Source organism: Callorhinchus milii, unplaced genomic scaffold, assembly GCF_018977255.1.
Source record: "Callorhinchus milii isolate IMCB2004 unplaced genomic scaffold, IMCB_Cmil_1.0 Scaffold1, whole genome shotgun sequence".
NCBI classification, from domain to species: Eukaryota; Metazoa; Chordata; class Chondrichthyes; order Chimaeriformes; family Callorhinchidae; genus Callorhinchus; species Callorhinchus milii.
The window spans coordinates 73,835,337-73,857,721 of NW_024704742.1; the positions used below are offsets into that span (position 1 = coordinate 73,835,337).

At 44.5% G+C, this 22,385-nt stretch overlaps 1 protein-coding gene across 1 annotated transcript; it reads left to right on the forward strand.

Moving 5' to 3' along the window:
• The first annotated feature begins 278 nt into the window (after positions 1-278).
• On the forward strand, positions 279-19,677 carry rchy1 (ring finger and CHY zinc finger domain containing 1). The gene is made up of 9 exons (XM_042339193.1): positions 279-397; positions 6,702-6,821; positions 8,173-8,288; positions 10,524-10,602; positions 12,213-12,257; positions 12,695-12,753; positions 15,205-15,234; positions 16,347-16,467; positions 16,819-19,677. The coding sequence occupies exons 1-9, from the start codon at positions 341-343 to the stop codon at positions 16,954-16,956; spliced, it is 765 nt and encodes a 254-aa protein (XP_042195127.1). The 5' UTR covers positions 279-340; the 3' UTR covers positions 16,957-19,677.
• Positions 19,678-22,385: the final 2,708 nt, after the last annotated feature.

Consider the following 22,385-nt stretch of genomic DNA (forward strand, 5'->3'; position numbering starts at 1 on the left):
GGGAGGAGCTTGATGATGATGATGATGATGGGAGGAGGGAGGAGCTGTGATGATGATGATGATGGGGGAGGAGCTGGTGATGATGATGATGATGGGGAAGGAGCTGGTGATGATGATGATGATGGGGGAGGAGCTGGTGATGATGATGATGATGGGGAAGGAGCTGGTGATGATGATGATGATGGGGGAGGAGCTGATGATGATGATGATGATGGTGGGGGGAGGAGCTGATGATGATGATGGTGGTGGTGGTGTCAGTACCGCGGTTGCGGGGTTGCGCGCGCACGGGAGCCGGAAGCGGAAGTGCGTGTGTGATGGTAACCGGGGGTGATGTGAGGTGATGGCGGAGGGGGGAGCGCGAGGCTGCGCTCACTATCAGCGGTTGTGTCTATTGAAGGTATGTCTCCAGCACCGGGTCCTGCAGCAGCGGCCCTGACAGCCGCCAGTGTGTCTGTCACACTCCGTGTCACCGTGTCTGACACTGTGTCTGTGACACTGTGCCCCGTGAGACTCTCTGTGCCCCTGTGGGACTGTGCCCCTCTGGGACTGTGCCCCTGTGAGATTCTCTGTGACACTGTGTCACTGTAAGACTGTGTCTGTGAGACTGTGTCTATGAGACTGTGTCACTGTGAGACTGTGTCACTGTATCTGAGACTGTCCCTGTGAGACTGTGTCCCTGTGAGACTGTGTCCCTGTGAGACTGTGTCCCTGTGGGACTGTGTCCCTGTGAGACTGTGTCACTGTGAGACTGTGTCCCTGTGAGACTGTGTCACTGTGAGACTGTGCCCCTATAAGACTCTCTGTGTCCCTGTGGGACTGTGCTCCTCTGGGACTGTGCCCCTCTGGGACTGTGCCCCTGTGAGATTCTCTGTGACACTGTGTCACTGTAAGACTGTGTCACTGTAAGACTGTGTCTGTGAGACTGTGTCTATGAGACTGTGTCACTGTGAGACTGTGTCACTGTATCTGAGACTGTCACTGTGAGACTGTGTCACTGAGACTGTGTCACTGTGTCTGTGAGACTGTGTCACTGTGAGACTGTGTCACTGTGTCTTACACTGTGTCCCTGTGGGACTGTGTCCCTGTGAGACTGTGTCCCTGTGAGACTGTGTCCCTGTGAGACTGTGTCCCTGTGAGACTCTCTGTGTCCCTGTGAGACTCTCTGTGTCCCTGTGGGACTGTGTCCCTGTGAGACTGTGTCCCTGTGAGACTGTGTCCCTGTGAGACTGTACCCCTATAAGACTCTCTGTGTCCCTGTGAGACTGTGTCCCTGTGAGACTGTGTCACTGTGAGACTGTGTCCCTGTGAGACTGTGTCACTGTGAAACTGTGCCCCTATAATACTCTCTGTGTCCCTGTGGGACTGTGCTCCTCTGGGACTGTGCCCCTCTGGGACTGTGCCCCTGTGAGATTCTCTGTGACACTGTGTCACTGTAAGACTGTGTCACTGTAAGACTGTGTCTGTGAGACTGTGTCTATGAGACTGTGTCACTGTGAGACTGTGTCACTGTATCTGAGACTGTCACTGTGAGACTGTGTCACTGAGACTGTGTCACTGTGTCTGTGAGACTGTGTCACTGTGAGACTGTGTCACTGTGTCTTACACTGTGTCCCTGTGAGACTGTGTCCCTGTGAGACTGTGTCCCTGTGAGACTGTGTCCCTGTGAGACTGTGTCCCTGTGGGACTGTGTCCCTGTGAGACTGTGTCCCTGTGAGACTGTGTCCCTGTGAGACTCTCTGTGTCCCTGTGAGACTCTCTGTGTCCCTGTGAGACTCTCTGTGTCCCTGTGGGACTGTGTCCCTGTGAGACTGTGTCCCTGTGAGACTGTGTCCCTGTGAGACTGTACCCCTATAAGACTCTCTGTGTCCCTGTGGGACTGTGTCCCTGTGGGACTGTGTCCCTGTGAGACTGTGTCCCTGTGAGACTGTGCCCCTATAGGACTCTCTGTGTCCCTGTGGGACTGTGTCCCTGTGGGACTGTGTCCCTGTGGGACTGTGTCACTGTGGGACTGTGTCACTGTGAGACTGTGTCACTGTGAGACTGTGTCCCTGTGAGACTGTGTCCCTGTGAGACTGTGTCCCTGTGAGACTGTGTCCCTGTGGGACTGTGTCCCTGTGAGACTGTGTCCCTGTGAGACTGTGTCACTGTGAGACTGTGTCCCTGTGAGACTGTGTCACTGTGAAACTGTGCCCCTATAAGACTCTCTGTGTCCCTGTGGGACTGTGCTCCTCTGGGACTGTGCCCCTCTGGGACTGTGCCCCTGTGAGATTCTCTGTGACACTGTGTCACTGTAAGACTGTGTCACTGTAAGACTGTGTCTGTGAGACTGTGTCTATGAGACTGTGTCACTGTGAGACTGTGTCACTGTATCTGAGACTGTCACTGTGAGACTGTGTCACTGAGACTGTGTCACTGTGTCTGTGAGACTGTGTCACTGTGAGACTGTGTCACTGTGTCTTACACTGTGTCCCTGTGAGACTGTGTCCCTGTGAGACTGTGTCCCTGTGAGACTGTGTCCCTGTGAGACTGTGTCCCTGTGAGACTGTGTCCCTGTGAGACTGTGTCCTGTGAGACTGTGTCCTGTGGGACTGTGTCCCTGTGGGACTGTGTCCTGTGAGACTGTGTCCCTGTGAGACTGTGTCCCTGTGAGACTGTGTCCCTGTGAGACTGTGTCCCTGTGAGACTGTGTCCCTGTGAGACTGTGTCCCTGTGAGACTGTGTCCCTGTGAGACTGTGTCCCTGTGAGACTGTGCCCCTATAGGACTCTCTGTGTCCCTGTGGGACTGTGTCCCTGTGGGACTGTGTCCCTGTGAGACTGTGCCCCTATAGGACTCTCTGTGTCCCTGTGAGACTGTGTCCCTGTGAGACTGTGTCCCTGTGAGACTGTACCCCTATAAGACTCTCTGTGTCCCTGTGAGACTGTGTCCTGTGAGACTGTGTCACTGTGAGACTGTGTCCCTGTGAGACTGTGTCACTGTGAGACTGTGCCCCTATAAGACTCTCTGTGTCCCTGTGGGACTGTGCTCCTCTGGGACTGTGCCCCTCTGGGACTGTGCCCTGTGAGATTCTCTGTGACACTGTGTCACTGTAAGACTGTGTCACTGTAAGACTGTGTCTGTGAGACTGTGTCTATGAGACTGTGTCACTGTGAGACTGTGTCACTGTATCTGAGACTGTGTCACTGTGAGACTGTGTCACTGAGACTGTGTCACTGTGTCTGTGAGACTGTGTCACTGTGTCTTAGACTGTGTCCCTGTGAGACTGTGTCCCTGTGAGACTGTGTCCCTGTGAGACTGTGTCCCTGTGAGACTGTGTCCCTGTGAGACTGTGTCACTGTGAGACTGTGTCACTGTGAGACTGTGCCCCTATAAGACTCTCTGTGTCCCTGTGGGACTGTGTCCCTGTGGGACTGTGGCCCTGTGAGTCTGTGTCCCTGTGGGACTGTGGCCCTGTGGGACTGTGGCCCTGTGAGATTCTCTGTGACACTGTGAGTCTGTGTATCTGTGCGAATGCGTGTCTGCATGATTGTGAGATTGTGTCTGCGTGACTGTGAGACTGCATCTGTGTGACTTTGAGTGTGTGTCTTAAACTTAACAAACTGCCTCCACTTCATCTCGGCAAATGGTTTCTCCTCGCGCCCCCACCCGGTCACTTGCAGGATACCCCAGGGCTCAATCCTTGGCCCTCTTCTTTTCCTCATCTACGTGCTCCCTCTGGGTGATATCATCCGCAGACACGGGTTAAACTTCCACATGCTTGCGGATGACATGCAAATCTACTTTGCCTCCTCCAGTACCAACTTCAGGTCCGCCAACGTTTTATCAGCTTGTCTGGCAGGAGTGCAAACTTCCTTTAGTTGAATGTGGACAAGATGGAAGCCATATTCCTTGGCTCCCGTCAACATCTTCACTTCTGAAGATCTAAACTCTTCAACCTCCCTGGGCTCTCCTTCAGACTCACTGAATCAGTGCACAATCTAGGCATCCGGTTCAACCCCCAGCTGTCCTTCCTCCCCCACATCTGGTCCCCCGACCAGGACGGTCTTGCTCCACCTCTGCCACATTGCTCACCTCTGACTGTACCTTATCCCAAATTCAGCCCAAACCCTAATGCCTGTGTTTGTCACCTCCCGCCTGGATTACTTAAACACACTCCTCACTGGTCTCCCCAGCTCCACTATTCAAAAAATTCAACTCATTCAGAACTCTGCCTCCCGCATAGCATACTTACCCAGATCAAACTCCATACCCACATCTCACCAGTTCTGGCCAAGCTCCACTGGTCCCCAACACCGAATGGATCGACTTCAAGATCCTCACACTCGTGTTCAAATCCATTCACTCCCTGGCGCAGGACCTCAAGGGTTGTCATCTCAAGATTACTCCAGAAAATATGAGAGGTAAATGTGTGGCTGCAGAAATGGTATAGGAAGGAAGAGGGGCTCCAGCGGAGGATTTCAACTAATATGACGGGAGTGGGAAGGATCATGATACGATAAGGGAAAACGCACACAAGGAAAACAACAACAACAACTTGGATTTATATAGCGCCCTCCACGCCGGACGGCGTCTCAGAGCGCTTTACAGTTTAGGATCCCGGGGCCGAGCCGGGGGGAGGGGGAGGAAGGTGACCAAAGATGCGGTCGAAAAAAAAGGTCTTCAGCAGAGACCTGAAAATAGGAAGGGAGGGAGTGAGGCGAAGGCAGTGAGGAAGGCAGTTCCAGAGCCTCGGGGCACAGTGGCTGAAGGCACGGCCACCGAGGGTGGAGCGGAGGGCTCGGGGGACAAGGAGGAGGCAAGACCCGGAGGAACGAAGGCAACGGGTACTGTGCTGAGGAGAGGAGGTCAGAGAGGTAGGGGGGTGCAGAGGAGTGGAGGGATTTGAATACAAGGGTGAGGATTTTGAAATTGATCCTCTTTGGGACAGGCAGCCAGGGGTGGCAAGGACTGGGGTGATCGGGGAGCGGAGTTTCGTGTGGGTGAGAATGCGGGCGGCAGAGTTTTGAATGATTTGGATTTTATGGATGTTAGTGAACGGGAGACCGGCGAGGAGGGCGTTGGAGTAGTCCACCCGAGAGGCGACAAAGGCATGGACCAGGGTTTCAGCGGCTTTTGGGGAGAGGTATTGGCGGAGACGGGCGAAGCGTCGGAGGTGGTAGAAGGCGGTGCTGGTAAGGGGCCGGATGTGGGGGAGGAAGGATAATTGTGGGTCGAACCTGACTCCTAAGTTGCGTACGGAGAGTTTTAGGGGGAGGTTGGATAGGTGGAGGAGGTGAGAGCCATGAGATTTTAGACGTTGACGAGAGCCAAAGAGTATGGCTTCCGTCTTGTCAACGTTCAGCTGAGGGAAGTTTGCGCTCATCCAGCCCCTGAGGTCTGACAGGCAGCCTGACAGAACATCAGGGGACCGGGGTCTCAAAGAGAGGTGGCACAATAGAGTTGGGTGTCATCTGCATTCATGGGGAAATGTACCCCATGTCTGCGGATGACATCCCCAAGAGAGAGCATGTAAATCAGAAAGAGGAGGGGGCCAAGGATGGATCCTTGGGGTACCCGCAGGTAACCAGGTGAGAGCGGGAGGAGAAGCTGTTTGTGCAGATTTACTGCTGGCGGTTTGTGAGGTAGGACTCGAACCAGGCGAGTGCGGTCCCACTGAGGTAGATGACGGAGGAAAGGCGGTGGAGGAGGATGGCGTGATCGACTGTGTCAAACGCGGCGGAGAGGTCCAGGAGGACAAGGAGACATAGGGAGCCCTGGTCACAGATAGAAAGGATGTCAAAGTAACATCGACATAGAATGGTTGGGATGAATGACCTGTTTCCATGCTGCACATTCTTTGTAAATCTTTGTAAACCTGGGGAAACAGCAGGAAGCTTGATTGACAGTGGTAGTGTCAAGATAGGCATTTCTAGCTGCTTACATTCCAGCAATACCCCCAAGATACTCTGAGCTCCCCAAACCTTGACGCTCACCAACCTGCATTTAATACTCTCTGGATTTAGATAAGCCCAGGTGTGTCCCACCAAGGAGAGCGTTCACGTTCCATTCCAGACACAGGTAACTTTCCATGTGGAGGTTGCAAACATATGTGGAGCTCTGTCTGGTTTGCATATTGTTAAGCATGGTGATGGGTTTCCGCATGTGTTAGACACCCGTCGACCAAATAAAAGCAGGAGGATGCAGAACCCAATTACTGTTGAAATAAGGCATCCCCACTATGATTTGTACTGAGCGGTTTCCTGTACCTAGTGGAGTACATTTTCCCTTTTGTCTTTCTGTACTGTCAATCGCCACCAGATCAAATGTGTGAGATATCCTTATTACAATTGCTTCTGAATGTATCCAGTTATTTTGCCACCCAATATATAGGATGACCAAAAAAATTCTGATAAATACCCTATTATAAAAAAAACACAAAGAATATAATTTCTTTAAGACTTATTACACATTGTAATGGTATCACGACTTTTTGATCACCCTATACAAAAACCTAAGCTGTACAGGCATACGTAACGGTCTGCATTTTGCACAGCACCATTCACTTCGGAAGGATATCTCAAAGCGCTTCACAGGAAATCCTGTGAAGTATAGTGACTTTTTTTGTAGGCAGACTTGGTATGAAGTGAGAATTTTAAATAACTTACATTGAGCTGAATTAACCAGGAAAGATTTCTATTAAATAAAATGTTTTTGATCTTTAAGGCTCCATGCTGTGAGAAGTTTTACGTTTGCCGTTTGTGTCACGATGACTTGGAAAATCACGAGTTGGATCGCTTCAAGGTCGCAGAGGTTCAGTGTGCAAAGTGTAAGACTGTTCAGCAGGTAATAACAAATCATTTCTATCTCGGAGTTCACCCATCTATTTCAATGTTGACTTTGGAAACTCCACAATATACAGTAGAAACCTGTGGTTTTGTTTTGGGTGGATGGTGAGAGGAGGTAAAAAAAAGAGATTGTTTTGTAAGGTTATCATTGCTCTGAAGCTAATTGTGGTGCTCCAATAGTAGTTTTTTGTTGATAGACTGCTGTTAAATTACATAATACTGAGAACCACCAGCAGCACAAACATGCTGGGCATCAGTGAACCTTTGACACCGTATGGATGTGGACCACAATGGCCAAAGATTCAGTCACTAATTTTAAAAATGCTAAAGTGTTTCTTATTTCTACAGCGGTGATTTAAGACTTTTTGAAAGTCTTAACTTTCACATTAGTAGAAAACATGAAATCCCTACTATTCAACAAAATAATTGCTACAATTTTTATCACACATCAGTGGAGCGAACTCTCTTAACAATCAAGGAAATTAGAGAATGCTAAACCTGGCAGGATTCATGTAATGTAAATTATCATCAGGAACTATATCAAGAATATCTTCCCTTTTTACATCTGCAGTTGTTCACCCTTATTTGGAATGGCTGGATGCAATGACCTAGCACTATCTTCCACAGCTTTTCAATATATAGTAATTACTTTCTCCATTTATTTCAGAAGAGATTATTCTAACAATTTCAGTAATTCAATCTCATTTCCTCCTGCATCTGCTGCTTTTTCTGGCTTTTTGTTCCCATTTTTGTTTCACAGTAACCTAAAATATTTGACCTCTTGTAAAATAGTTACAAGATGTAAAATCATCTAGCGCCTTATAATAGCTCCTTTATCCTTCATACTGAAATGTCTTCGCTTAGCATGCCACACTCTGAAAGATATGCACTCTGTTTGAAAATACAGAGTATCCTCCTCCAATTTTCACTGGAACAGTGAAGGTTAAGGATGATTTAATGACAGTTTTCAATCTCCAAGATTTGAGAGGATAGGTAGTGAAAAATTATTTCCATTATTTGGTAAATGGATAATGTTGGAAGTAAACTCAGGTTTGCCACTAGAAGTCGTGAGGGAAAGATTCGAAGAACATTTTTCATGCAGAAGGTTATTAGCATGTGGCATATTTTGCCACAAATGTCTATTTGGGCTGAGTTCATAACATTTAAAAAGGAATTCATTATTTGAATAGCAGCAACATAAAAGGATACCGGGAAAGGTCAGGGGTTAGATTTTTTCAATGGACAAGCAAGCACTGTCTTATGTTGTAATTTCTATGTTCTGTTGTAGTTTAAAAGTCAAGTGGTATGATTGTCAAACCATGTCGGAAACACATGACTTTTCTTTATAGGTGCAAAGGTCTTGTGAGAGCTGTGCTACTGTGTTTGGAGACTACTACTGTAGCATATGTCACCTATATGATATAGACAAAAAACAGTATCATTGTTCAGCATGTGGCATTTGTAGGTGAGTATAAAGAGATAAATGTCACCTTCTTCATCTTTAGTACATGTGGCTTAACTAAATTGAGTACTTAATGACTTTACTTTTATTCTGTTCCACTAAGGGGATAGGTTTGCAGTGAAATCATGATCATCCCAATATATGACAGTTCCTGACTGCTGCTGGCAAGGGAATCTCCTCAAGTGAGGAGAACAAGCCAGAGTTAACAACAGAGGTGTTACGATGGAATCTCATTTGCTTTTTTACCTTTTGGAAGTGGAGTATTTCTCATCTTCCAGACCTCTTTAATCTCCAAGGAAAGAATAGAATGGGAAAGACTGCTGGAAGGAGCATGATTGATGAGCCAAATGATTGATGGTTTCCTTACTCCATATGCCTGATAATAAATCTTAAAAAAAAATTTGGTCACTCAGTCCAGGACTGTCTGTGGGACACTGCTGTGTGCAATTGGCCGCCATATTTCACCCACAAATATACAGTCGATTCACTTCACAGTAGAGTCCTGTAGCTCAGTGGTTAGAGCACTCGCTTTGCAAGCAAGAGACCTGAGTTCAATTCCAGGCACAGGGCGAAACCTTGGGCAAGTTTCCTTACTCCACACGCCTAATAATAATCCCTTCAAAAACCAAAAACAATAATAAATTGGTCATTTTCAATCTACGACTGTTTGTGGGACATTGCTGTGCGCAATTGGCTGCCGTGTTCGCCCACAAATATACAGTCAATTCACTTTACAGTGTGTTCTGTGAAGCGCTTTGGGACGTCCTCCCGACATGAAAAGCGCTATATCAAATGCAAGGATTATTATTATTCTGTGAAGCGCTTTGAGACGTCTAGAAGACATGAAAAGCGCTATATCAAATGCAAGGATTATTATTATAAATGGCCTTTTCTCAAAAATGTTTTAATGTGTTTTATTGATCTATTGACAGCCCGTGTTGCCTCCCAGAAGTGTAACAAGCTGCAATATTTAAATAGCAACAACAACAAACAACAACAAAATTATATTTATAGAGCGCTTTTCACGTCAGGAGGATGTCCCAAGGCGCTGGACAGTCAGGGGTCAGGACCGAGCATGGGGGAGGGGTGGGGTAGAGGTGAGGGAAGTTAGAGAGGTGGGAGTGCGACTGAAGGCACGATCGAAGAAAAAGGTCTTGAGACCAGCCTTGGAGGAGGCGAGGGAGGACGCGAGGCGAAGGGACTGTGAGATGGAGTTCCAGAGTGTGGGCGCAGAGAGGCTGAAAGCCTGGCCACCGACTTTGTTTTTCAAGCAGAATGTTAATCTGGCATATGGAAGTAACTTTCGCATTTCACCAACAAATAAATTGCTTTTCCAGGGATCATAATCCTTTCTAAAAAAAAACAGCAAAAAAAACAATAATAATTTGGTCACTTCAATCCACGACTGTTTGTAGGACACTGCTGTGCGCAATTGGCTGCTGCATTTTGCCCACAAATATACAGTCAATTCATTTGCCAGTTTATTCTGTGAAGCGCTTTGAGACATCTAGAAGACGTCAAAAGCAGTATATCAATGCAAGGATTATTATTTTCTCAAAATGTACCTCTTTGACCGTGCTTTCAGTCAGTTTTCTCCCCCTCAGCACGCCCACTCTATCCAGTATTGGCGAATGCTTTGAGACATCCTCCTGACGTGAAAGATGCTGTTTAAATGTATATTGTGTTGTAAATCAGGTGGTTGCAGGACCTTTGCATGTATAGATACTTGCACCTTTTTAGTATATGCTACTCAGATAATTGCATTGATATTTTTTGCGCTCAATAGAGCAGTCGGTCTTCATAACCGGTGACTGTGTGTTAGTCCTTTCTAGGAATTGTCCCCTACCAAGTGGTGTCTGCCCTAGCCCGACTACTGCCTCACATAATAACACTGTATTACTGCTCATGCTCGTTTCTATAGAGGTTTGTGATCTGTATTCCTGAGACCATTGTACTCATAATAATAATAAAGAAAGCTCAGACCTTATAACATTATAAAATGCTGCCAGGTGATCAGATTGCTTTCATTCATTTAGATACATTCTGTATAGGTTACTGGAATACCTAAAATTGAGGAACACATTAGATTGAACAGAACAATTAATTTTGCATGGAAGCATTATTAATTCAGTAGTCTATGATGGCATAAGGCAGTTTTGGGGTTTTGCTATTGGCAGTAAAAGAGCACTAATCTGTTTTTGAAATTGCTGATTACTCATAACTTTTTTTTCTTAACAGGATTGGACCGAAGGAAATGTTTTTCCACTGTAGCAAATGCAACTTCTGTCTTGCAATTCATCTTCGTGGAAACCACAAGGTAGCACAGTTTGTATTTGACTGGTGAAACAGATAATGATGAAGTCCTCATTTGTTTCCTTTTGGGGGTTGGTAGAGAGGGAAACTGAACAATACTCACGATCACACACAATGCGATCACAACTCTTTACGGCCAGCCATTGATCAGCATCGTTGCAGACAATTCTACAACACATTCTTCACATCTTATTGCCCAAAGAAAGGACCATAAGCACAGGCATCAATAGTGGAAATACAGTAAACTCCTGATAACTCAACCCTGGCTTAACTTGTCACTGGTACTTAAGTCGCCGTATTGTCAATATAAGGGACTTGTCCCTTGTCACTCCCTTTAACACATGACTAGTTACTTTCTAGAAATTGTTGTAAGTATTTGCAATGTAAAATTGATCAGATAACTTATCCTGTAAAATGGCAGCTTTCATCACAGAAGCTTCCTACCCTTTCACAGGATAGGGTGTGAGGATATACCGATAGAGCAAAGGCCTCTGCGATGCATCTGAGCATGTGAGCCTAGCGTCTGTGCACCAGTCCCAGCGTACCTTATGGCCTGGGATGACCTATGCCTAACTCGCTACTCCAGATAACTCCTCCACTAAGCTCTTTTCTCTTGAAGTGAAGAATTATCCGGAGTTTACATAATGAGGTATGTCAACCCTGTCTGAATATAACTGAACCTAGATTGAAGGGTTCCCAGTTATATTAGGACAGGGCCCTCATTCATTATCCAAGGACTTGGAACCTATATAGTCCTGGCTGACCCTCCAATTCAGCCCTGAGAGTGTGCTGCATTGCTGGAGGTACTATCCTTCAGTTAAGACGTTAAATCGAGATCTTGTCTTCCTGTTCAGCTGGACGCTAAAGATCCCATGGCACTGTTCAAAAAAAAGGAAGTTTATCCCCAAATAAAATTGGTCACTTAAAAGAAAATCCCCCAAATAAAATTGGTCACTCACTTTATGGCTGTTTGTGGTACATTGCTGTTGGCATAATTAGCTGCCTTGCTCACCCACAAAATACACACAGTACACATGCTCACCCACAAAATACACACAGTATATACACTCACCCACAAAATACACACAGTACACATGCTCACCCACAAAATACACACAGTATATACACTCACCCACAAAATACACACAGCACACATGCTCACCCACAAAATACACACAGTATATACACTCACCCACAAAATACACACAGTACACATGCTCACCCACAAAATACACACAGTATATACACTCACTCACAAAATACACACAGTACACATGCTCACCCACAAAATTCACACCATTTTACAGTATATCCTGTAAAGTGCGTTGATTTTTGTAGAGTTTTGATGTGATAAGGCACTATATCAAATGAAAGAGTTATTATTGTTGTTACAAAATGCTAAAATCAAAATTTTGACTGACTGTTTGGATGGTCTTTAAATATGCCTGCTGTATTAGCCAGCCGTTACTGACATTTCAGTGTAGTAATCAAGTTATTTCTGCCTGTTTAGATAGGCAATACTTTTATATAGTATACTTTTTTGATGTACCGTTTGAATGGGAGCCGTATTTCACAACCACATTGTGAATATTGATGCTGTTAATTTTTCTGCAGTGTGTTGAAAACGTTTCACGACAAAACTGCCCAGTATGTTTGGAGGTAAGATCGGAAATTACTTTTTAAGGTGCAAAACAGTGGTATAGCATTTTCATTTTTGCAATGTGAGAACTTGGACTAGAGCTTTCCCTTGGCACGCATTTATTCAAAGACGTTTGCATTGCACAATATAATGACTCTGATTGTTTTATCTTTGGATGACATAATACAGGAATGCCACTAGTGGTTCTTTTGCGAGTTCTGAGGGAACTATTTGGACCATTAAATAAATATAATTGCCAAAATTATTATGCAAATGATCCAAGCCCCATGTGTAATGTGCTACATTAATTGTTAGATTAGTGGGTGGTGTAGTCCTGACATGTTTTAACTTGATAAAAGCAAAATGCAATGCACCACACCAAGACTTGTATAAGGAATTAGACTTTAATCAGTCTCTAATTTTTCATAGTAATGAATTACATATTTTATTGTAACAGGATATACACACTTCTCGTATTGAAGCACAAGTACTTCCTTGTGGCCACCTTCTTCACAAGTAAGTGTACTGAACGGTCCGTTCCTGATAGCTCAGTGGAAGTAACAAGGGTTACTCAAGAGTTTGTTGGAGGCCTGCAGTAGTTTACCATAGTTGTTTACTGCAATGGCATCAGCCTGGCTCAGTGTAACACTCTTGCCTCTGAGTCATAAGGTTTTGATTCAAGCCCCATGTGAGGACTTGGAATCATATAGTCTAAGATGACACTCCAATGCTGTGCTGGGGATGTGCTGCATTGTTGGAAGTGCCTTCGGATGAGATGATAAACTGAGCTCCTGTTTGCCTGGCCAGGTGGCTGTTCGATCCCATGGTCTATTTGAAGAGAAGGGAGGTTCCCATGGTGTGCTGGACAACAATCCCTCTAAAACCTTTGTTACTCACTCCATAGCTGTTTGTGGGAAATTGCTGTGTGCAATTGGCTACTGCATTTCGCCCACAAAATATGCAGTCAAACCACCTTACAGTATAACCTGTGAAACGTTTTGAGATGTCTCGATAACATGATAAGGCATAATTTCAAATGTGAAGATTATTATTAAGTTTCTTAAATCAAATGCAAGTACTTGGCCCAGTGATGGAAATATATTTATTACAAACTGTTTATTTTTTAGCACTTGAAGTTTGTGCAGGTTAAATGAATATATTATGCCCACAAGACCGTCAACCTGGGGTTTCTGGATTTCCTATTCTGTCCAAGGTGTATTCCTTCTTTAGATGCATTAAATCAAACAGTCTCTGCAGTTAATTAGCTTGGAGCAGGTAGAAGATCACAGCCTGTTATTTTGATTTAATCTTTTTAAATTGCAAACTTGCATTCCTCGCAACAGGAGGAAATTTCTTTAACAGAATTTAAATTTCCACCTTGAAGTATCTTATTTGGTGACCACAATTGATATCAAACATTTAAAAAAAGAGAGAAATAGGAAAGCTAAAGTAAATGAAAATGTAAAAACAAAATGGGGGAAGAAAAGAACTCGATTTACGACAGTGATTTGGATAACAAATGAACAGACTAAACAGCAGCAAAACTCAAATTCAGATTAGTAGTTTTCTATTGAGCAGAAAATCAGGCTCACAATCAATTTGTTCCCTCTCCTCAGTGTTGGCACCAAGTACAGTTGCTTGGGCCCTGGCAGCCTTTTGATCTCTTCCATGCAGCTGTTGGCAGGTGTACAGGTGGGGGGTTGGGAGAGAACATCCTGTCCACACAAGCACTTGGCATTAGCAGCATTTTTTAAATGATTTATTGCTGTTCTAGTGACATGATCCTTCCTCTGCTGCATGACTGTTATGTTTACAATAATCCAGCGAATTACCTTTGTGGGGGGAATATTATGCTTGTCACTATGTGAGGTGACATTCCTGTTAACTCAGTGTTCCTGCACTTAGTCGCAAGTGGGATGTAACCCTTTTAATCTCTTGTCCCAGTTTTAAAGAGTTTTAAAATTGCAAATGTAAAAGTTACATACACATCATCCCTTTTGAATTCTGTGCGCCTAATTTGCTAATGTTATGTTTAGAGCTTGGCCCTGAATCACATAATGAGGTTTATGAGTTCTAGTCCCAGGACTGTTTATCACATGAAATTGAAATCCAGATAAGTCGTTGCAGAGTCCTTGTCCCTTGGAGTTACGATTTGTGCGGAGTTTCCACAGTAAACCTCACATAAGTCTTACCAGTTGGGACTAAACAATAAATATGACTTCTGCAAAGCATGGGTTATATCAAACATGCATAACAAATACATGGAAACTATACCAACAATCACGCAACTCACTCGGCCCTGCCCTGGCCCCGCTCACCCCCTGGCCCCCCGCCACTTGCCGCTGCCAGGTCAAAACTTTGTTTCCCGTGCCTACCACAAAAGTGAACACCACACATGCACACCTCGACCCTCAGTACAGCACTGCCCATGTAGTCTTGAGGCTGTGCTCCAGTCATGACATGAATAGGCGGTTGCGTCAAGCGTGATAGGGGGGTTACTAGTTCCGTTATTGTTAATACAAAGTTTAAGTGGATTTAATCGGAAATTCAACAGAACTTGGGTAGATATACAACTTTGGCAATTATGCAATACAGATTAGAGTTATGCGAGTTTTAATGTATATTAATGCCAGTGATGTTGTTTTAAAGATTAGCATTTTGAGGAAAAAAGTAGAACTAACTTGAAGCTGATTGGTCTGGAACCCCTGTAGAACCACCAAAACATTTCATTGTTTTCTTCACCAGCCATAAACCTTTCTAGTATTGGGGATTACAGTAACACAAGAATGTTCCTAGTTGTCCCAGCATGATGACTGCAAATAGATACTTTGTGTGGATGACAGGTCATTCCCCACAGGAGTTAAATCTGGAAGCAAACCCTTTTAAACACTCGCCAAGAGATGTTGAATGTTTTCTACACTGGAAAGTGATATTAACCAAACATTACTGCTCTTTTTTGTTTTATAGTACCTGCCGTCAATTGTTGTTTAATAAAGGGTAAGTATTTTAGAGCATTGGAGTTGAAATGGTTGTGTGATGTAATATAACGAGGTGACAGTGTCTGCTGCCTTTGAGAACTAATAAACAGAAAATATATATGTATGTATGTATGGTTCCACTGATGCGAGTTGTCTTCCATTTCCTTGCCCTTCCTTCCGAGTTTAAAATCCTCGTCCTCACTTTTAAAGCCCTCCACGGTTGTGTTCCTCCCTACCTCTGAGACCTCTTTAACACCATACCAACCTACCCGCTCTCTCCGTTCGATGGGCACTGACCTGCGCCATGTCTCCCATCCCCGCCCACTCCACATTGGCTGACAAGCTTTCACCTTTTCTGCCCCATCTTCTGGAACTCAACAATAACAACTTGCACTTAGCGCCCTCCACACGTCTCAGAGCGCTTAAATACTGAATTCAATCCTGAATTCCTCTGCCTCGCCCCTCCCCTGCCTCATTCAAGGCCTGTCTCAAGACCTTCCTCTTTGACCATGCCTTCAGATAAGCTCCCACCCCTACTCCCCCTACATTCCAACCATCTTGATTCCAACCCCCAGCTTGGATGCAAACCCTTAATTGTCCAGCATCTTGGGACGTCCTTCCGACGTGACCCTATATAAACATTTTTTTATTGTTGCTCATCATAGAATCATGGAATTATACAGCACAGAAGGAAGCCATTCGGCCCATCGTGTCCATGCCGTCTCTTTGAAAAGACTTAACCAATTCAATCCCCATAGCCCTGCACACTTGTCGTCCCCAAACTTGTCCTCCCTCATGTGATCATTCCTTCGTTTGTGTATATAAACTGAATAATGGCAGGTATGAGGCAAGTGAGACTATTAGATTTTCTGTAGCCCAATGGCATTGAGCCTACTAGTAATATGCCAAATGCTGAATTGCTGAATTCAGCCTGGGGTTTAACTTGGGCAGTTCACATCGCAACCAAGCCATTGGGGGATGGAATATACTGTTAATTCTAAAATCTTGGAATGTCAAATTTGTACTGTCAAATTATGACAGAAATGTCACAATAAGACATGTTTTTATTATTTGCATTATGCTTCGTACTCTTCTCTTTGTACAAGCTGACCTGTAGCCCTGCTGTTTCAGAGCCTATCGATGTCCCCTATGTATGCAGTCTGCTGTTGACATGACTAAATATTGGGAGGAACTTGACGCAGAAATAGCCGAGACCCCAATGCCGACCGAATATCACGGTATGACTGTTCGGGTGAGTACTACAGTTTAGTTCCGAATATTGACAGTCAGTGAGTCAACTTTTGTAATATGCTTAATAATTCCAAGAGATGGTGTAACATAATGCAATACAGCCCCGTTATAATAACACTTCTTCACAATTTTGGTTATAGCACTGTGCAGCGTGGACCTTATTCACTACTCACTCGCTCGTGAGTTGTCTCTGTAACGTTAGGTTGCTACCAACATCACTTTTTGCAGAAAGCAGGAAGTGATGTCAATAGTGACATAAGTTGTCCGTTTTGGCATCCGGTATCTAGAATCAACATACAGGCCTTGTTCATCATTAACCACAAATAATTCTGTGTAATTATAACTTTTACAGGTCTTGTGCAATGATTGCCACCACCACAGCATTGCACCATTTCACGTTTTGGGTATGAAGTGCATTGACTGTGGATCTTACAACACTGCTCAGGATGGAGGACTTGTGGCACCTCAACAACAAGAGCAACAGCAGTAACGATCGAGCCAATTCTGTAGAAATCACGATTAAACCTCTCGAGACTGAAGTACGAAGGTGTAGTTGACTAGTTTCGTTCGACAAGCTTTTCCTTTGTCAATTTTACAAATAGTGGTGTAACCAAGACAGAATCTGACATTAGTAAGAACAGATTGAATTCAAATAATTCATTCTAGAGTTTCAGAATTATCAAGTATAAGTGACATGTGTCTGTATGTTGGTGTGTGCTGTTTGAACATCTCAGTCATCTTTGCCCACAAAATACACAGTTTATCACCTTATAGTATATCCTGTGAGGTGCTTTGAGATGCCTCAACGACCTGATAATTTGCTATATCAAGGATTATCTTTGCTTCCACACTTTAGAAACATCTTCCCCTGATAAACCACGGTTACTTTTCAACATGAGTAAATGCAGAGATTATTATTATTAATTTGGAACCGTCCACGTTTGCTATTCTTGTGGCTTTAGGAAATGTCATGCTACCTCAGTAACTCAAAATCACATTGCGATGCTTCCCACTTATGGTAACCAAATTAATCTTAGTCTCTGTTCAAGCCCCTTCTGTCTGGTTTCTGCCTCGCCAAGCACCAAGAAATTTATCATCAGAATCACAAATGATGTCCTCTGTCTCTGTGACAAGAGCTGCCTTTGTCCTCCTGGACCTCTCTGTTGCTTTGACAGTTGATATGCAATCCTCCTCTACCGCCTCTCCTAATCAACCTCAATTGGCCTGTACTATCCTGGTTTAAGTCCTACTTGATCCACCACCATCACCAGGTCTCTGCAAATGGGTTCTCTCACCTTTTTTGAGTCACCTGCGACGTACCACAAGGCTCTATCCTTGGTCCCCTCCATTCCTGATTTTCATGCTCCTTGGTGATCTCATCCGCAGACATGGAATCAATTTCCACATATATGCAGGTGACACACAAATCTACTTTTCCTCCTCTAGCCACGACCCCAAGTCCACCAATTTTCTGTTCTTTTGCTTGTCGAGACATCAAAGTCTGGATGAGCAGCAACTTTCTGCAGCTGAATGTTGACAACCCTTGATGCCCATCAATGTCTTATAACCTGCAGCTCCAATCTCCTTAAACTCCTGGCCTATTCCTCAGACTCACTGAATCTATGCACAACCCAGACATCAGGTTTGATCCCCATCTGGCCTTCCTTCCCCACATCCCTGACCAGGACCATATTCCACCACCTTTACCATATTGCCCGCCTCCAAACATATCTTACACCCTTACCAGGTGAAGCGCTTATCTATGCATTTATCACCTGTATTATTCCAATGCCCTCTTCTCCCAGCTCCATCATTCATAAAATTCAATTAATTCAACTCTGCTACTCGTATCCTCGCCTGTACCAAACTCCACATGCCCATCACTCCTTGGCAGACTCCATTTGCTCCCTATAGCAGAATGGATCTATTTCAAGATGCTCTCATTCATGTACAAATTAAATTTGTTGTTGTTATCCTTGGGGTCTGTACGGAGCAGTATGCTGAGTTGGAGTTTGACCCAACAGGCTGTAGCAGAGACCCATCTCCTTAGACCTTGGACAAGCTGGTGGGAATTCCTGAGCCAATGAAGGCCGAAATGATCCAGTCCCTTGAACAGAAATGGGCTCAGCCCTTCCTTGCCTTATAGCAGGGTATGCAACAGGTGCAGACGGTATTAATGCCAAGTTCCTAAAGGCTGCTCTGAGGGCAGATCAATACCGGGAACCATCAACTTGTCTTGGAGCTTTCTAAGTCTGTTCAACAGAATTTGGTCTGAGGTATAAATACCGTCAGTGTGCCAGAATGCAAGTGTGTTTTCTATCCACAATTAAGGTGGCCATAGTAAAGCCATGAGTTACTGGGAAATCTCACTGATTTCAGTGGATCTAAAGTTGGTGCTTCAGGTAGTCACTATGTCACGTGTTTAGGATACATTAGAGGTTTAATCGGGAAGGAACAGACTGATCCTATTCTCACAATCTGAGGGGCAGATTGTGGGTTCATAATAACGTCTTTCTATCTCATCCCAGCTCAAAGCTCTTCACAGGATTTACAGTAAAGTTTAGTGACTGTATTTGTGGGTGAACGCGACAGCCAATTAGCACACAGCAATGTCCTTTGACGTGAATGACAAAGCGAATGATTGTATTTGGGAGATTGTTGGCCAGGACAGGAGAATTTTTGAAAAGCAAGGGATCTTTGCCATTGACCTGAACAGGCAGAGAGAGGGGACCTTGATTTTGTGTCTCATCCAAAGGACTGCACCTAGGGTAATGCAGAGCTGTCCCAGCACTGTATTGGAGTATCACCTTCAAAGACTGTGAGTTCAAAGTCCTGATGTGGGACCCATAAATATCTGACTCAAAGTTGAATGTGCTACCAACTGAGCCAGGCTGATACTGTTGGGAAAGGTGTAGCACTATTTTCTTTTGATGAGTGTAAAATACAATTGGCATATTCAAAAGATGTTTGCAGTTTTATACTGAAGGAAATGGGAGTTGAGGGTTGACTCAAATTTTATTCAGAGAACTGACAAGACATCTTTAATACTTATACTATATTAAAATTTAGAGAATGTAAACGAAATTGTTTTATTTGTGTTAGAATCTGTGCTTGTGAATTATCTGTAGTCTGGATGGAGCGAGTTTGGTGTTTCTGTTGCTGCATTCTTATTTCTGTTTGATTTCTGATCAATAAATTCTGATGAACTGTTGGGGCTTTCAACCTCAGAAAAATGCTATTTTGTGTGGTCAGCCGGGTGTTTTGACACATGTGGAAACCCATCACCATGCTTAAGAGTATCCAAACCAAGCTGAAATTTCTATCCCACGTACATATGGAAATCCCAGAGGTAGATTGTTGGAATGGAATGTGCAAATGATGTACGAATGTGTGTTGGGGTACTGCTGGAGTCTAACCAGCTAAAAACACAGCATTGAAAGCACTGCCTGGCAAGCTTTCTTGTTAATTGTCCAGCTGGAAACATTCTACCCATTAGGGCTTTGGCTTGCGGGATTAAGGGGATCTGAGTGGGAATAATCTGACATCTGAACTGTTCACGAACTCGGACTCCAGGTAACGCTTTCCAGTAGCTGTCATCCTAAGCCTCAGCGTTTCCTCATCAGCTATCTGATAGACATCTGCCTTCAGGGTGTCGGAGGACCTTCACAGGACAGCTTGGGATGTGCCAACCATCTTGAGGTCCAAGTCCAATGCCATGTACCAGGTTTACTCAGCACCAATTGCTTGATCCAGGTAAGGGCCTTTGGCTTCACATACACCCCCACTGTGAAGCCAACTCTGTCTCCACGGGGCCTAGTGACCGGTCAGTGCAGGCCGGAGCGCTCCCTCCCTGTGGTCGCTTCCCATGTTTGCCACTAATCCACCTCACTGCTTGATCCTAGATTTTGCAAATGCTCCACCTTCACCAATGTCCAAGCAAAAGTTTGAGTCCCTACCCCAGTGACTGGTCTGCCCTTCCAAATCCTGTGAATGAGCCAGACAGTGCCCTGGAATATTGTGGACCCACCTGGCTCAGAAACCAGATCCACAGCGACTGTCGCAGAGGGCTGGCTCAATTCCAACATCCTGTTGTCACATTGGAGGCAGTGGAACTACCAAGTAGATTTTGCTTACCCTTCCCCCCCACCCCCCCACACCCCAGGAGGATAGATACTAGTTGGACTTTTGACATTGGACAAACAGATTTGAGCCTCACTAAGTGGATGACATGTACAAGGTGAAATATCTATAACTTCGATCCACGTATTACAGCGTGGGTGGATAATAATAATAATCCTTGAATTTGATATAGCGCCTTATCAGGTCTTCGAGATGTCTCAAAGCCCTTTGTAGAATATACTGTAAAATTAATGGACTATATTTTTGGGGTGAAATGCAGCAGCCCATTGTGCACAGCAGTGTCCCACAAACAGTCGTGGATTGAGTGACCAATTTATTTTTAAGGCATTGTTACCTTCAGAAAAGAGATCTGCCAATCGACTAACAACCGGGTTGTAACTTACTGCTAGGTAAATAAAGGCGTGTGGAGTAAGGAAAATCGCCCAACATTTCGCCCTGCCGGGAATCAAACTCAGGTCTCTCACTTGCAGGGTGAGTTCTTTAATCCTAAAATACAGGACTGCACGGGCACCAGGTGAAATATCTATTATGACATCGATCCACCAATTAAAGCGTGGGTGGATCCTGAAATAACACACAACTACAATAGTTGTGACGATGTAATAGCCTGAAAGTTGTATTTAAATGGTTTGGTTGCCTCCTGATCTGGATAGTGTTGTAAACCAACTTTGCATTTCTACTGCAATGAAGGCTCTACCTGCTCTTTAACCGCCAGTCTGTTTCACAGCACTGTAAAACTTGCCTTACAATTGAGTTAAAATTACTTTGCCCTGTTGTCCTTGACATATTGGTTCACCTTATCTTGCTGAGTGAAGAGAGCTTTCAGTCAGAACAATCTTATTCCACGAAGTGTTGAAGTCACACTACATTTAGCAGCTAATATTTTGTTAGCTGTGCCAGCAAACACTGCAGAGGGCTGCTTGATAGAGAGAAGGATGCTGCAGTATGTGAAAGCAATGCTGACCTTGGGCAGTCTTTGGGACAAACAATTTTCATATGAGATTTTCCAGTCAATAACCTAGTGTGATTACCTAACAGCCTTTCAAAATTTGAGTTTCTCACAGGGGCACCTGATTGCAGATATTGCAGTACTGAGATAAATTGTTTGATAATGTCATTCATTAGTTTTCTAGCTTTCTCCTCACACAGTGTGATACATGAGTTTGTATCTGTGAGTTCTACACCCTGGCGGGGGAGGGGAAGAGAAGAAAAATGTGCTTCACAGGGAGGGGAACAAATCAGATGATAAATAATCAACATTGCATTTGATGTAGCATCATTGCAGTGTCTCATAGTGCTTCACGGGAAATGGCTGTCAAGTATTGACCGTATTAGGCTAACGCGGTGATAAGGCAATGTGCCACAGAAATGCTTCACAAAGAACAATTTTATGTGGAGAATTGAAAGCCACATGAAGCTGAGCTCCGGCTTTCTGCATCTGCCTTCGCGATAGTTTCATCTCAACATGATATGTGGACAGCAGGAAACAGCCAGCATTGCCAGAATCAGTCAAAATGGATATTGGCACCCTTCTGGGATTGGGAAGGCTTTGTGAATAACTATTCTCGCTAATTGTTGATGAGCACAAGTCTATTACTTGGCAGCCACACTGTGTGTAGCGTTTTACTGAACATTAGTTTAGCACCCCATTGTGAAACCACTATTCTCCAAATTGAACTTTGGGTTAAAGTGGCACAGGCAGCTCTTCAATTTTGATTAATCTTTTATTTTTCTCCTTTACTTCAAGATTTCTTACTCCCATTTCCTCTTCCATTGGCT